Source organism: Hypanus sabinus, chromosome X1 (assembly GCF_030144855.1).
Source record: "Hypanus sabinus isolate sHypSab1 chromosome X1, sHypSab1.hap1, whole genome shotgun sequence".
Classification (NCBI taxonomy): Eukaryota; Metazoa; Chordata; class Chondrichthyes; order Myliobatiformes; family Dasyatidae; genus Hypanus; species Hypanus sabinus.
Window position 1 is genome coordinate 62,567,055 of NC_082738.1, and position 12,679 is coordinate 62,579,733.

General features: G+C 43.8%; 1 protein-coding gene across 1 annotated transcript in view; it reads right to left on the reverse strand.

Moving 5' to 3' along the window:
- LOC132384962 (alpha-2,8-sialyltransferase 8F-like) overlaps positions 1 to 12,679 on the reverse strand; it is a 102,898-nt gene that overhangs the window by 61,981 nt on the left and 28,238 nt on the right. Inside the window, exons 2-3 of the mRNA XM_059956654.1 lie at positions 7,880 to 8,011; positions 1,975 to 2,064 (exon numbers count right to left, since the gene is read on the reverse strand). Coding sequence (XP_059812637.1) covers positions 1,975 to 2,064; positions 7,880 to 8,011 — 222 coding nt within the window. The remainder of the gene's footprint in view (positions 1 to 1,974; positions 2,065 to 7,879; positions 8,012 to 12,679) is intronic.

Below are 12,679 nucleotides of genomic sequence, written 5' to 3' on the forward strand. Positions count from 1 at the left end.
TGGCTTACGCATTAGAGAAATTAGCAAATGAAACGTCATGAGCTTTTGGTCAAACTAGAGAAACCTCTTCAGAAATATCTATCGAGTTAGTAGCAGAAAAAATTGTAGCATTACAAAACAGAATGGCCCTAGACTTTGTGTTGTCTGAACAAGGAGGCACTTGTGCTGTAATAGGACAAGAATGTTGCACTTAATTAAAAAATAGAACTCATCTAACTGATCACACTAAACAGGCTGCTGGGAAAAAAAAATCAAGAAAGTAGAGGATTAGTTTCATAATTACAATCCTGCGGAAGGACGGGGGCCATTTGGAAGCTTGAGTGGGTGGTGAGTTACATTGGTTCACTATGTATAATACTGGGTGCAATAATTATAGTTGTATTCCTACTGCATTGTACATGTAGAACAATACTCATCCAGGGAAGGAATCAACTCTTATTCCTGTATATTATAGAGAAAGGAGAGCTCCAGTGGATGACGGAAACAAGGAGGATCATTTAGCTATGAGATCTTTACCCCTGGGGTATGAAGCCCTTTTTGCTGACACTGATCTTTAAGGTTGATCTTACGATCAAAAAGAAGGGAATTGTGGGTCAGCAAAAGGGTTAATGAACTAAGTAGCTAACTTGCATTTTTTTGTTTGAACTTTGTAACCCAATATCCTAAGTCAAGACCTGTACACAGCTGACAATCTTTCATAATCAAGATGCAGCACTGAGTGTAGGTAGCCGAAAAGAGGAACATGCACATGATTTAGTCACTTGTCTGTTCTATGATTAAAAATAGCTTGTGCTACAGATATACTGACTTACTTATCTCCTTATTTAACTTGGATGCCAGTAGTCACATATGTTCACCTCTTTAGAAGTATAAATATATATCGATATTTTTCTGTAACTTAAAGCTTTGCACATTTCTGCAAGCTCTCCATGATATCATGCTGAATAAAACTGTCACTACTTGAAGTCTGGTCTCTAAAGTTGACTTTCTTCAACAATGGAAAAGAAGATTGAGAGGAATATGGGTCAAATACAGGCAAATGGGACTATCTTGGATGGGGATCTTGGTCTGTATGTACCAGTTGGGCTGAAGGATATGTTTATATGCTGTATGACTATGTCTTAGCCACAGCACCATAACTGCAGGTCCAAAGAAAAGTGGTTAACACATGCAGTCTATACTTACTTCCCATGCTTCTCTGGGATGTCCTCAGTTAGTAATCACAAAATGGATGTAGTCCAACACAAGAAATTCTGTAATTACTGGAAATCCAAAGTAACACACACAAAATGCTGGAGGAACTCAGCAGGTCAGATAGCATCTATGGAAATGAATTGACATTTGATATTTTGGACTGAGATCCTTCAGTAGGACTCAAGGCTTCCTTTCCTTCGTGAACTCAATCCCCCAACGTACTGAGGAAAAGTCTTGGCCTGAAATGTCGACAGTAAATTACTTTCCACAGATGCTGCCTAACCTGCAGAGATTCTCCAGCATTTTGTAGGCATCAGAAACTTAAGTTTCAGCTGGAGGCTGTCATCGGATGGAAAAAAGAGGCTATCACTGTTGAAAATTAGGAAAGTAGCAGTGGAGAGAAAAAAAAAGAAAACCTTGTATTTCGCATTGTTAGTCTAATAAGGTCCTGGATTATTAAAGAATTTTTCCAAGTATCTTTGAGAGAACCTCCCAAACTCACAATCACCACCCCCAAGAAAGGCCAGGGCTATAGACAATAAGAACAACACTAATTGGTTTCCGCTCCAATCTGATTGGGAATATATTATGGTTTCTTCACCATGCCTGGGTCTAGCACCATTTTTGAAGCACCTTCATCAGAAGGACAAGCTTGTTCAAACAAACAGCTCACCATCGCCTTCTCCAGGAAACCATGGATGGGCCATAAAAGCTGTCTCTTTAACTCTGGTAACGATAGCAAAAAGGTTTCTGGTAAGAAAGGAAGAAAAGAAAGCTTACCATTGAATGGGAGAGGTTGCAATCCACTTGTAAATCTTCTCACAGTCTGTAGAATTCCATTCCTGAGCAGACCAGAAGTTCAGCTGCTGACTAGACAAAAATGCTGTATTAATGGGGGTGTTGCTCAGCAGTAGAGATTTTGACTGCAGATCAAGAGGTCCCTGGATCAATCTTTTGTAGGCAGCACAGTAGCACAGCTGATGATGTGTTGGATCAAGGCTGATGGAGAAACAGGAAAGATGAAAAAGGGGATGATGGGCTGGGGATGAGGAGAGGGGGGAATAGAGGCTTAGGTGTACCAAAGGAATGATGGCCAAATGGACTGGGTGGGGGTTTCTGGGAGAATGGGGGATGGAAGGTAATAGGAGGAAATAGATGGATATAGGGGCTGATGGACCATTGGAACAAGGTGGGGGAGAGTTCAGGAACGGTGAACAAAACCTATGTGGAGAGATGACTATACATGGAAGGAGAACACAGGAGGTGTAGGTTGCCTGAAATTTGGAAAATTCAACTCATATTTTTGGGATGTAAACTACCCAAGCAGAATATGTGATGTCCTTCCAATTTCTGTTTTGCCTCTTCCACAGCAATGGAAATGACCAAGGATAGACAGATCAGCAAGAACCTGAGGTCAGGAGTGAACCCAGGTCACTACAGCAGCCCTACCAGTGTGCCACTGTGCCAAGTGAAGAATCTCACGATGAATCAGGCATTTAGTACTTGGGTGAGGAGAATTCCTCTGAGCAGACAAGTTTGAGGTTTTGTAGCTTGTGAGCACAAACCATGGTGTGACTTACACAGTGAACAACAGGGCACTGAGGAGTGTGATAAAACAGTGATCTAGGAATACAGATCCATAATTCCTTGAATGTGGCATCACCTGTAAATTGGATATTATGCTGAAGTTGTATAAGACATTGGTGGGGCCTAATTTGGAGTATTGTGGCCACCTATCAATAAGAATGAAATCGTACAGAGAAAATGTATAAGGATATTGCTGGGACTTGAGGATCTGAATTTTAGGGAAAGGTTGAATAGGTTAGTATTTTATTCCCAGGAGCAAAGGAGGATGAGGAGAGATTTAATAGAGATACACAAAATTATGAGGGGTATGGAGAGGATTAATGCAAACTGGCCTTTTCCACCAAGGGTGGGTGAGACTAGAACTAGAGGCCATAGATTAAGGGTGTAAGGTAAAATATTTAAGGGGAACCTGAAGGGTAACTACTTCACTCCATGACTCTAAATTGCCAGAGAATTGCACTGTAAGATTTTACAGATCTCAGGACTTGAGGGCCACAGATATTGATTGCAGAGTCTTTTTTTTTTGCCAAGTCCCACTGAATTTCTGACTTGTGCATTTTATTGGCTGGGAAGACCTCGGCGTATGAGGCACTGAGTAACTGACTGCACAATATCCACCCTCTGACCTTCTCTGCAAAGACAAATATTTATCTGGCTGGTGAGATGAGCTTCTGGTCAATATAATGATGGAGATTCAATGATGAGATGGTAATATCCGCGTTGGCACTTGGCCAAATGGTTAAGGCGTTTGTCTAGTGATCTGAAGGTCACTAGTTCGAGCCTTGGCTGTGTGTCCTTGAGCAATGCACTTAACCACATATTGCTCTGCGACGACACCGGTACCAAGCTGTATGGGTCCTAGTACCCTTCCCTTGGACAATATCGGAGGCATGGAGAGGGGAGACTTGCAGCTTGGGCAACTGGCGGTCTTCAATTAAAAAAAAACCTTGCCCAGGCTTATGCCCTGGAAACTTTCCAAGGCACATATCCATGGTCTATTGAGACTAACGGAGGCCTACACACACAATATCCCCCCTGGAAGTAGTCAATGCCTTGTACTTCTACTGAACAGCTGATATTGCTATTTATCATCCCTAGCCTAATGTTGTCCAGATCTCGGTGCTTGCAGTCTTGAACTGCTTCGTTTACATAGAGCATAGTACAGTACAGCACAGTACAGGCCCTTCAGCTCACAATGGTGTGCCAACCATTTAACCTACTCTAAGATAAATCAAACCCTTCCATGCCACTTAGCCCTCTATTTTCCATTTATCCATCTGAATATATAAGAGTCTCTTTAATGTTCCTAATGTATTTGCCTCTACCACCACCCTTGGCAGGGCATTCCATGCACCCAACATTCTCTGTGTAAAAAAACTATCTCTAATATCTCCCTCATACTTCCATCCAATCAGAATCAGGTTTATTATCACCGGCATGTGTCATGAAATTTGTTAACTTAGCAGCAGCAGTTCAATGCAATACATGATAGTATAGAAAGAAAAAATAATATAAAGTAAATCAATTCCACTAAGTACTTAGATATATATTGAATAAATTAAAAGTGCAAAAGCGGAATTAATACTGTTTTCTTTTAAAAGTGAGGCAGTGTTCGTGGGTTCAATGTCCATTTAGGAATCGGGTGGCAAAGGGGAAGAAGCTGTTTCTGAATCATTGAGTGTGTGTCTTCAGGCTTCTGTATCTCCTTCCTGACAGTTACAATGAAAAAAGGGCATGTCCTGGGTGATGGGGGGGTGTTGGGGTTCTTAATAATGGATGTCGCCTTTCTACGGCATCACTCCTTGAAGATGTTTTGGATACTACAGAGGCTAGTACCCAAGATGGAGCTGACTAATTTTACAATTTTCTGTAGCTTCTTTCGGTCCTGTGCAGTAGCCCCACTATACCAACCAGTGATGCAGCCTTTCAGAATGCTGTCCACGGTACATCTATAGAAGTTTTCAAGTGGTTTAGGTGACAAACTAAATATCTTCAAATTCCTAATGAACTATACAGTAGCTGCTGTCTTACCTTCTTCATAGGTGCATCAATATGTTGGGACCAGGTTAGATCCTCAGAGATCTTGATACCCAGGAACTTCAAATTGCTCACTCTCTCCATTCCTGATCCCTCTATGAGGATTGGTTCACGCTCCCTCATCTTACCCTTCCTGAAGTCCAGAATCAGCTCTTTGGTCTTATTGACATTGAGTTCAAGGTTGTTTCTGTGACACCACTTAACTAGCTGGTGCATCTCACTCCTTTTGAGATTCTACCAACAGTGGTTGTATCATCAGCAAATTTATAGATGGTCTTTGAGCTGTGTCTAGCCACACAGTTGTGGGTATAGAAAGAGTAGAGCAGTGGGCTAAGCACACACCCCTAAGGTATGCCAGTGTTCACTTTAAAATCACCTTAAAATTATGCCCTCTTGCTGTCCACTCTATCTATGTCTGTTATCATCTGGTTATCATCTCTATCAAGTCACCCTTCATCCTCCTTCATTCCAAAGAGAAAAACCCTAGTTTGCTCAACCAAAAGACATGGTGTCTTGTTACAACACGCACCCAACCGCACCAACTTCTGGGGTTTAAACGCTCTAACTCTTTGGAATATGGCTATCTGGCATGGCCTCTTTAAGGGTTCAGGTCCATCCCACCTATTGGCAATCATGTTTTGGACACCAAGAATTGAGTATTTAAAGAGCACCTGATCTGAGGTTTGGTGCTTAATCATAAGCCTAACTAGAGATATCATCTAGCGTTTTGTTTTTGCTCAGTTCTCATTCCAGGTTTATACCATGTCTCGATTCCAGCCTCAGATACTCCAGTAGTAGATCCTAACCAAACCCATCAAGGTTTCTAATCACATCATCTCTAATTTGCTAAGGAATTGCAAATGGGATTGAGCATAGTGCAACCATCGGTGAACATTGCTACTTCTAATTTTCTGGTGGAAGGAAAGTCTTTGATGAAGCAAACGAAGATTGTTGAGCCTAGGGCACTGCCCCAAGGAACTCATGCAGTAATCTCCAGGGATGATGGATCTCTGACATTACAGGTATCTTTCTTCTTGTAATATATGACTCTAACCACTGGAAGTATTTTCCATTTTATGTCTATTAGCTATGATTTTACCAGGACCCTTTGATCCCACAGTTGGTCAAATACTGCAATGACATCAAGGTCAGTCATTCTCACATCATCTTACAATTCAGCTCTTTGGCCCATTTCAGATCAAGGCCTGAGATCAGTTCAGGAGCCTAGTGAAACCATAACTAGGTATCAATGCAGTTTATTAGTAAGTGCCACTCAATGGTACACTTTACATTTGCTGTGGAAGGCTTCTGATCAACAGATATGGCATCAGAATTTTCCCTTCTTCCAATCCTATGCCCACTATTTTCTGAGAGCCCTCATCCACCCCCAGCCTCTGAGCCCTAATTCTTTAATGGACCAGTTTCCAAACCCAAACTTCCCAAATCTCAATTTTTCCACCAACCAAATCCATGTTTCATCTTTTCTGCACTCAGCATACACCCACCTTCCCAAAACGCCTGTCCTGGACAGCTGGATCCCTGCCCTCTGGCCCTCCAATACTATTAATTCCACATCTTGTACCACACTAGCCAACCAAGCATTTCACTTGCCTCCAAATCTTCCATCATTTGGGCTTCTATTCCCTTCCCATTACACCCTGCCAGCACCTACCCAAGGATAGTGCATGCATACAAAGATGATGCTCTGTCTACCCTTCTCATTGCCTCAGTAAAGCCAACATAATCAAAGATATTCTTTCTTCTCCCCGCACCCATGGGTAGAAGATACAAAAGTCAGAAAGTACAAACCACCAGTTTCAAGGAGAGCTTCTATCCTACTGTTATCAGACTTTTGAATAGACCTCTTGTATGATAAGATGGATTCTTAATCTCACAAACTGCCTTGTTATGATTTGCAACTTTAGTGTAGGGTTCAATTCTCCCTGCTGTCTGTAATAAGTTTGTACGTTCTCCCCGTGACCATGTGGGTTTCCTCCAGATGTTCAGGTTTCCTGCCACATTCCAAAGATGTATGGACTAGGGTTAGTGAGTTGTGGGCATTCTATGTTAATAACAGGAAGTGTGGCAACACAGGCGGGCTACCCCAAAAACAATTGTTAATCATTGAGCAAAATGACACATATCACTGTATGTTTCAATGTTTCATTGTGCATGTGACAAATAAAGCTAATCTTTAATTTTTATACTCTCTTCTTTGTAACTGGTACACCTTATTTTGTATTGTTATTGTTTTACATTGTTCTATCTCAATGCACTGTGTAATGATTTGATCTATAAAAACAGTATACATGACGTTTTTCACTGCAGTCCAATGCATGTGACAATAATAGACCAGATCAAGCTTTGCACAGTTTTGGTATCAATCTCAGGATGAGGGAACATATTACTCTCATCATAGCTACTCTGCATTGACTTCCTATATCTTTCAGAATTGATTTTAAAGTTTCCTTACTTGTTTTTAAAGCTCTCACTGGTCTGGGACCAAAGTACATCACAGATTCGTTTTCATTTCATAATCCTGCTCGAACTCTCAGGTCTTCTTCTGGCAGTCTCTCGAATTAAAACAATCCCTCTCAAATCATCAGATCAGCTTTTTTGAACTACACTCCTAAACTGTGGAGTTCAATACCTAAAGCTATAAGGGATTCAGACTCAGTTGACACTAATAAGCGCCAGTTCAAAAACTATTTAACCTTGCTTTTAACAAACAATTTTATGTCTTTTATTTTCATGTTTATATTTATTTTTTTATTTTATTTTCATGTTTGCACCTTATCCCATTGTAAAGCAGTGTGAACTGCATCATCTACATAAAAAGTGTTCAAAAATATGTTCTCATTAATATTATGTGTGGCCCATTTCAGTATTGGAGAATTTCACCTGCGATTAAATGATACCAACAGTCTCGCCACTCTGCCACAATGAGTTGATGTCATTTATGGAAATTCTCTAGAGTAAATTCCCAGGTCATGATGAATAACAGAGGGAAATCCCCACCCCACTCCCCCCTCTGTGGAAATTCAAGCCCCTAGATCCTTACCTGGAAGTACACATTTCACACACTCCGTCATCTCTGTCACTCTCATTTTGACTCCTCTCTTCACTGTCATTGACTTGTAAAATTGGACTGTACACATTGCTAAGTTTCAGTTTAGACAGCCGGCCCAAATAGCTGCAAGAAAAAAAAGAACTGAACAGCTGAAAGGGCAACAGAAGTAATCTATTTCAGTGACAGTGCACAAGAAAGAAACTAAAGAGAGTGTTAAATTCAAAGAATTTAATCAAAGAATAAATTCAAAGAAATACACACAGCATAACAGTAAAAATATGAAACAGAGCATTACATAAAACTAACAGAAAAAAAAACAATAGGTCTGATTGGGAACAGATTAGAGCTCAACAAAATAAGTCATAAAAATGGACTGACAACGACACTAAGGTCATAAAACAGTACAGTACCCCAGTGTTATACAGTGACAGACATGCCGTCACCAGTACAGTAACCCAGTGTTATACAGTGACAGACCTGTCGTCAGAAGTACAGTAACCCAGTGTTATACAGTGACAGACCTGCCGTCACCAGTACAGTACCCCCGTGTTATACAGTGACACACCGGACGTCACCAGTACTGTACCCCCGTGTTATACAGTGACAGACATGTCGTGACCAGTACAGTACCCCCGTGCTATACAGTGACAGACCTGTCGTCACGAGTACTGTACCCCCGTGTTATACAGTGACAGACCTGCCGTCACCAGTACAGTACCCATGTGTTATACAGTGACAGACATGCCGTCACCAGTACAGTAACCCCGTGTTATACAGTGACAGACCTGTCATCACCAGTACAGTACCCCCGTGTTATACAGTGACAGACCTGTCGTCACGAGTACTGTACCCCCGTGTTATACAGTGACAGACCTGCCGTCACCAGTACTGTACCCCAGTGTTATACAGTGACAGACCTGTCGTCACCAGTACTGTAACCCAGTGTTTTACAATGACAGACCTGTTGTCACCAGTACAGTTCACCAGTGTTATACACTGACAGACCTGTCGTCACCAGTACTGTACCCCAGTGTTATACAGTGACAGACCTCTCGTTACAAGTACTGTACCCCAGTATTATGCAGTGACAGACCTGTCGTCACCAGTACTGCACCCCAGTGTTATACAGTGACAGAACTGCCATCACCAGTACTCTACCCAAGTGTCATACAGTGACAGACCTAGCCCCACTGGTCCAGTACAGTACCCCAGTGTTATACAGTGACAGACATGCTGTCACCAGTACAGTAACCCCGTGTTATACAGTGACAGATCTGTCATCATGAGCACAATACACACGTGTTATCCATTGACAGACCTGTCGTCAGAAGTACAGTAACCCAGTGTTATACGGTGACAGACCTGTCGTCACCAGTACAATACCACCGTGTTATACAGTGACAGACCTGTCGTGACCAGTACAGTACCCCGGTGTTATACCGTGACAGACCTGTCGTAACCAGTACTGTACCCCAGTGTTCTACAGTGTCTGACCTGTTGTCACCAGTACAGTACCCCAGTGTTATACAGTGACAGACATGCCATCACCAGTACTGTACCCCAGTGTTATACAGTGACAGACCTGTCATCACCAGTACAGTACCCCAGTGTTATACAGTGACAGACCTAGCCCCACTGGTCCAGTACAGTACCCCCGTGTTATACAGTGACAGACCTGCCGTCACCAGTACAGTACCATCGTGTTATACCGTGACAGACCTGTCGTCACCAGTACTGTACCCCCGTGTTATACAGTGACAGACCTGCCGTCACCAGTACAGTATACCAGTGTTATATGGTGACAGACCTGTCTTCACCAGCACAATTCAGACGTGTTATACATTGACAGACCTGTCGTCAGAAGAACAGTAACCCAGAGTTATACGGTGACAGACCTGTCGTCACCAGTACAATACCACCGTGTTATACAGTGACAGACCGGTCGTGACCAGTACAGTACCCCAGTGTTATACAGTGACAGACCTGCCATCACCAGTACAGTACCCTAGGGTTATACAGTGACAGAATTGTCGTCACCAGTACAGTACCCCCGTGTTATACAGTGACAGACCTAGCCCCACTGGTCCAGTACAGTACCGCAGTGTTGTACAGTGACAGACCTGTCATCACCAGTACAGTACCCTAGGGTTATACAGTGACAGAACTGTCGTCACCAGTACAGTACCACCGTGTTATACAGTGACAGACCTAGCCCCACTGGTCCAGTACAGTACCCCAGTGTTGTACAGTGACAGACCTGTCATCACCGGTACAGTATCCCCATGTTATACAGCGACACACCTGTCGTCACCAGTACTCTACCCAAGTGTTATACAGTGACAGACATGTCGTCACCAGTACAGTACCCCAGTGTTATACAGTAACAGACATGCCGTCACCAGTACAGTACACCAGTGTTATACAGTGACAGACATGTCGTCACCAGTACAGTAACCCAGAGTTATACGGTGACAGACCTGTCGTAACCAGTACTGTACCCCAGTGTTATACAGTGACAGACCTGCCATCACCAGTACAGAACCCTAGGGTTATACAGTGACAGAACTGTCGTCACCAGTACAGTACCCCCGTGTTATACAGTGACAGACCTAGCCCCACTGTTCCAGTACAGTACCGCAGTGTTGTACAGTGACAGACCTGTCGTCACCGGTACAGTATCCCCATGTTATACAGCGACACTCCTGTCGTCACCAGTACTGTACCCAGTGTTATACAGTGACAGACAGGTCATCACCAGTACTGTACCTCAGTGTTGTACAGTGACAGACCTGCCTTCACCAGTACAGTACCTCAGTGTTATACAGTGACAGACATATCACCAGTGCAGTACCCCCGTGTTATACAGTGACAGACCTGCCGTCACCAGTACAGTACACCGGTGTTATACAGTAACAGACATGCCGTCACCAGTACAGTACACCAGTGTTATACATTGACAGACCTGTCGTCAGAAGAACAGTAACCCAGTGTTATACAGTGACAGACCTGTCGTCACCAGTACAATACCACCGTGTTATACAGTGACAGACCTGTCGTGACCAGTACAGTACCCCGGTGTTATACCGTGACAGACCTGTCGTAACCAGTACTGTACCGCAGTGTTCTACAGTGACAGACCTGCCATCACCAGAACAGTACCCTAGGGTTATACAGTGACAGAACTGTCGTCACCAGTACAGTACCCCCGTGTTATACAGTGACAGACCTAGCCCCACTGGTCCAGTACAGTACCGCAGTGTTGTACAGTGACAGACCTGTCGTCACCGGTACAGTATCCCCATGTTATACAGCGACACTCCTGTCGTCACCAGTACTGTACCCAAGAGTCATAAAGAGACAGACCTAGCCCCACTGGTCCTGTACATTACCCCAGTGTTATACAGTGACAGTCCTGCCGCCACGTGTACTCTACCCCAGTGTTATACAGTGACAGACCTGTCATCACCAGTACAGTACCCCAGTGTTATACAGTGACAGACATGTCATCACCAGTACAGTACCCCAGTGTTATACTGTAACAGACATGCCGTCACCAGTACAGTACACCAGTGTTATACAGTGACAGACATGTCGTCACCAGTACAGTAACCCAGTGTTATACAGTGAGAGACCTGCCGTCACCAGTACTGTACCCCAGTTATACAGTGACAGACCTGTCGTGACCAGAACATTACCCCAGATTTACACAGTGACAGACCTGTTGTCAACTGTACAGTACCCCAGTGTTATACAGTGACAGACCTGTCATCACACAGTACAGTACCCCAGTGTTATACAGTGACAGACCTAGCCCCACTGGTCCAGTACAGTACCCCCGTGCTATACAGTGACAGTCCTGCCGTCACCTGTACTGTATCCCAGTGCTATACAGTGAGAGACCTGTCATCACCAGTACAGTACACCCGTGTTATACAGTGACAGACCTGCCGTCACCTGTACTGTATCCCAGTGCTATACAGTGAGAGACCTGTCATCACCAGTACAGTACCCCCTTGTTATACAGTGACAGTCCTGTCGTCACCAGTACTGTACCCCCGTGTTATACAATGACAGACCTGCCGTCACCAGTACTGTACCCCAGTGTTATACAGTGACAGACCTAGCCCCACTGGTCCAGTACAGTACCCCAGTGTTATACAGTGACAGACCTGCTGTCACCCGTACTGTACCCGTGTTATACAGTGACAGAACTGCCATCACCAGTACTGTACCCCAGTGTTATACAGTGACAGACCTAGCCCCACTGGTCCAGTACAGTACCCCAGTGTTATACAGTGACAGACCTGCTGTCACCCGTACTGTACCCGTGTTATACAGTGACAGAACTGCCATCACCAGTACTGTACCTAAGTGTTGTACAGTGACAGACCTAGCCCTACTAGTCCAGTACAGTACCCCAGTGTTATACAGTGACAGACATGCCGTCACCAGTGCTGTGCCCCAGTGTTATACAGTGACAGACATGACGTCACCAATGCAGTACCCCAGTGTTATACAGTAACAGACATGCCGTCACCAGTACAGTGCACCAGTGTTATACAGTGACAGACCTGCCATCACCAGTACAGTACCCTCGAGTTCTACGGTAACAGACCTGTCGTCACCAGTACTGTACCCCCGTGTTATACAGTGACAGACCTGCCGTCACCAGTACTGTACCCCAGTGTTATACAGTGACAGACCTGTCATCACCAGTACAGTACACCCGTGTTATACAGTGACAGACCTGCCGTCACCAGTACAATACCCCCGTGTTATACAGTGACAGAC